The 2633-nt window shown below is 41.4% G+C and overlaps 2 protein-coding genes across 2 annotated transcripts; one reads left to right on the top strand and one right to left on the bottom strand.

Moving 5' to 3' along the window:
- Nucleotides 1-175: 175 nt before the first annotated feature.
- On the top strand, nt 176-1372 carry LOC106292267. Its single transcript, XM_013727869.1, has 3 exons — nt 176-348; nt 427-805; nt 884-1372. The coding sequence occupies exons 1-3, from the start codon at nt 176-178 to the stop codon at nt 1370-1372; spliced, it is 1041 nt and encodes a 346-aa protein (XP_013583323.1).
- Nucleotides 1373-1584: 212 nt separating this feature from the next.
- Nucleotides 1585-2601, bottom strand: LOC106292265. The gene is made up of 2 exons (XM_013727868.1): nt 2505-2601; nt 1585-2438 (listed from the first exon to the last, which is right to left on the bottom strand). Exons 1-2 carry the CDS (start codon nt 2599-2601, stop codon nt 1585-1587), a joined length of 951 nt encoding a protein of 316 aa, XP_013583322.1.
- Nucleotides 2602-2633: the final 32 nt, after the last annotated feature.

Genomic DNA, 2633 nt, shown 5'->3' with positions numbered 1-2633 from the left:
ATGAGACTCAGATTGATAAGATTAACAACACTTGTAGACGTACGATTCTTGAAACGGTGAAGGGTGTTCTCAAGGATGAGTATGAAGAAGTATTGAAAGACCCAGTCTTCGGTCCGATTCTGGCAATCGTAGAAAATAAGCTCATTTACTCCAGGAAGATTATTCGTAGCTTCATATGCAAGCAGCTCAAGGTTTCCAAGCTCCACGAGTTGTGGTTTCTGCAAAGCGGTCTCTCAGGTTTTCTATGCAAGAATTTCATGCCGTGACTGGTTTGAAGTTCAAAGATGAAACGGAGATAGACTTCATTAATTGGAAGGATGATAAGGGGTTCTGGAGCCTCGTGCTGAAGTAAAATAGAAAGATTAACTTATTCAGTGTAAGGGATGAGCTTCTTAAAGAGTGTAAGGAGTGGACTTATGTGGACAGGGTGAGGCTAGTATATCTGTGTATTATACATGGATTCATCATGGCTAAGGATTGGAAAGTGTCTATCCCTCAAGAATACATCCGTTTGGTGATGGATTTTGAGAAGTTGAGGATGTATCCTTGGGGTCTTCGCGCGTATGATGAGCTGCTTGCATCAATATTCAGAGCAAGGGAAGATTTGCATCTGAAGAACAGTTACGTGTTGGATGGATTCTCATATGCGTTTCAGATATGGATTATGGAGGCAGTCCCAGACATTGGTACTATGGTGGGTAAAAAGATTAAAAAAAACATCACCAAAGTGAGATGTAGAAATTGGAAAGGAAATGGAAAAGTATCCTACCAAGATATCAATAGCCTACAGTCACACTTCGATAAGGTAACTGTCTTTCTTCTATGAATATTGAATTCTAAAATTTAAACAATTTATGCTTACTGATTTGTTTGTTTTTGGCAGGGAGAGCTGTTTCCCTTTATATCTCATACTGGGAACAATGATGTGGTTGATGATGCTGCGTTCATTAGGGAAGATGAGAAAAAGGATGAAAGAGTTGGTCGTATTGTTGCTCTGATGAATGCCAAACAAGACTGGAACCAATTCGCTTGGGAAGTTGAGGCTTTGCCTCGAAATGTGGAGCTTTCTGATTCAGAAGAAGATGTTGAAGTCGAAGATGTCACAGAGGAACCGTCTGTTGTTGCACAGGAACCGGTTGTTGTTGCAGAGGAACCAGTTGTTGTTGCGAAAAGGGGCAAGCGCAAGCTTATAGATCCAGGTTTCGAGTCTCGAAAGAAACAATTGCTTTGTCAACGGACGGCTGAGCATAACAGTGGTGTCTCCGGTGATCTGAAGACCTTCATTGAAGGTTTGTTCACCTCTTCTTTCAACTCTTTAAAGGAGCTGGTGCAAAAGGACTGTTGGGGTCAAAATCGGTCACGACGGAATTAATATCTGAAAGTTCGTAAAAATCGGCATGAATATTTTTACAAAAAGTAATCTTCGTAAAGAAATCTTTACGAAGAGCCTTGCGGTAAAATATTGTTCTAATCTCAATCGAACCACTAAATACCGATTATCCGAAGGCAATGGACACGTATCCAAATCGGCCACGGACAATCTCAAGTATGGCCATCGGACCACGCACATGCCAAGCTCGGTCGCTACGTAGCGACCGAGCACGCACACGTAGTGTACATGTCATCTGTTAGTGTGTGTGGTCTTATTCCAACACTGAAGCCTGCTTTTATGGCGTGCCTGCATGGGATTTTCATCAGATCAAATTTCCCACAAGAACACGTGCGTCTGACCAAGTCAACCGAGCAGTCGAAAGTGTCACCTTGAACTAAAAACCTATGAACGCTAACTGGAAAGACCTTAAACGTTTTACCCTTCTCAATCCTTCTGTCAATCTTCTTCCCCACAGCAATGGTCAGTGGCTTCGAATGCTTAGAAATTAAAGTTTTACGTTTGAAAAACCATCGAGTCATCATTTCCCTAATGCTGTCCAACAAAGGTATCACTGGAAACTCTCTAGGCGTACGCAAAGCAGCATTTATTGACTCCGCAGGGTTAGTAGTCCTAATATCATATCTGTAACCCGGAAACTGACAACGAGCCCACTTCCTCACATCGGCATCTATGAGATAATTTCCAATTTCAGGACTAATAGCGAAAATAGTAGTGAACACCTTACAAAAATCAGCAGCTCGATAAGCTTTAGAAGCCTTTGCAATCAAACCAGCCACACCTTTCCCGCTGAAATATGTTACAACATTATTCAGCAAGTGGTGAATGCAAATTCCATGATGAGCTTGCGGGTACACTCTCGCAATAGCTTTAGTAATTAAGGAATTCCTATCAGACACAAAAGCTAAACTATGGTCGTCAGCAATGACCACATTAAGTTGTCTCATAAACCAGTTCCACGCGAGGTCATTCTCTGAGTCGACAACTCCAAAGGCAATAGGATATAAACTCGAGTTTCCATCTAATGCAGTAGCCACTAGTAATACTCCTTTTTATTTGCTCTTCAAAAACATCCCATCCACCACAATAACTTTTCGAATTGCAGCATAGAAACCGCAAACACTTTGACCAAACGAGATGAAGAGGAATCTGAATCTCCCTTTTGTATCCTTTTCATAAAACGTGTGTGACCCTGAATTAGCTTCCTTCATCATGTGCAAGTATTTGGGAATTTTTTCATAAC

The sequence above is a fragment of the Brassica oleracea genome, chromosome C5 (assembly GCF_000695525.1).
Source record: "Brassica oleracea var. oleracea cultivar TO1000 chromosome C5, BOL, whole genome shotgun sequence".
Lineage (NCBI taxonomy): Eukaryota > Viridiplantae > Streptophyta > Magnoliopsida > Brassicales > Brassicaceae > Brassica > Brassica oleracea.
Note: the sequence above shows the minus strand (reverse complement) of the source record. Positions and strands in the feature narration are given on the sequence as shown.

What these genes read in the sequence shown, in the direction of transcription:
- LOC106292265 (XM_013727868.1), bottom strand. Translation starts at nt 2,601, where the DNA reads ATGAAGGAAGCTAATTCAGGGTCACACACGTTTTATGAAAAGGATACA. An exon ending in GTTTGGTCAAAGTGTTTGCG is followed by an intron (nt 2,439 to 2,504) that starts GTTTCTATGCTG and finishes GCAAATAAAAAG; the next exon opens with GAGTATTACTAGTGGCTACT.
- LOC106292267 (XM_013727869.1), top strand. Translation starts at nt 176, where the DNA reads ATGCAAGCAGCTCAAGGTTTCCAAGCTCCACGAGTTGTGGTTTCTGCA. An exon ending in TTCTGGAGCCTCGTGCTGAA is followed by an intron (nt 349 to 426) that starts GTAAAATAGAAA and finishes TTATGTGGACAG; the next exon opens with GGTGAGGCTAGTATATCTGT. An exon ending in TACAGTCACACTTCGATAAG is followed by an intron (nt 806 to 883) that starts GTAACTGTCTTT and finishes TGTTTTTGGCAG; the next exon opens with GGAGAGCTGTTTCCCTTTAT.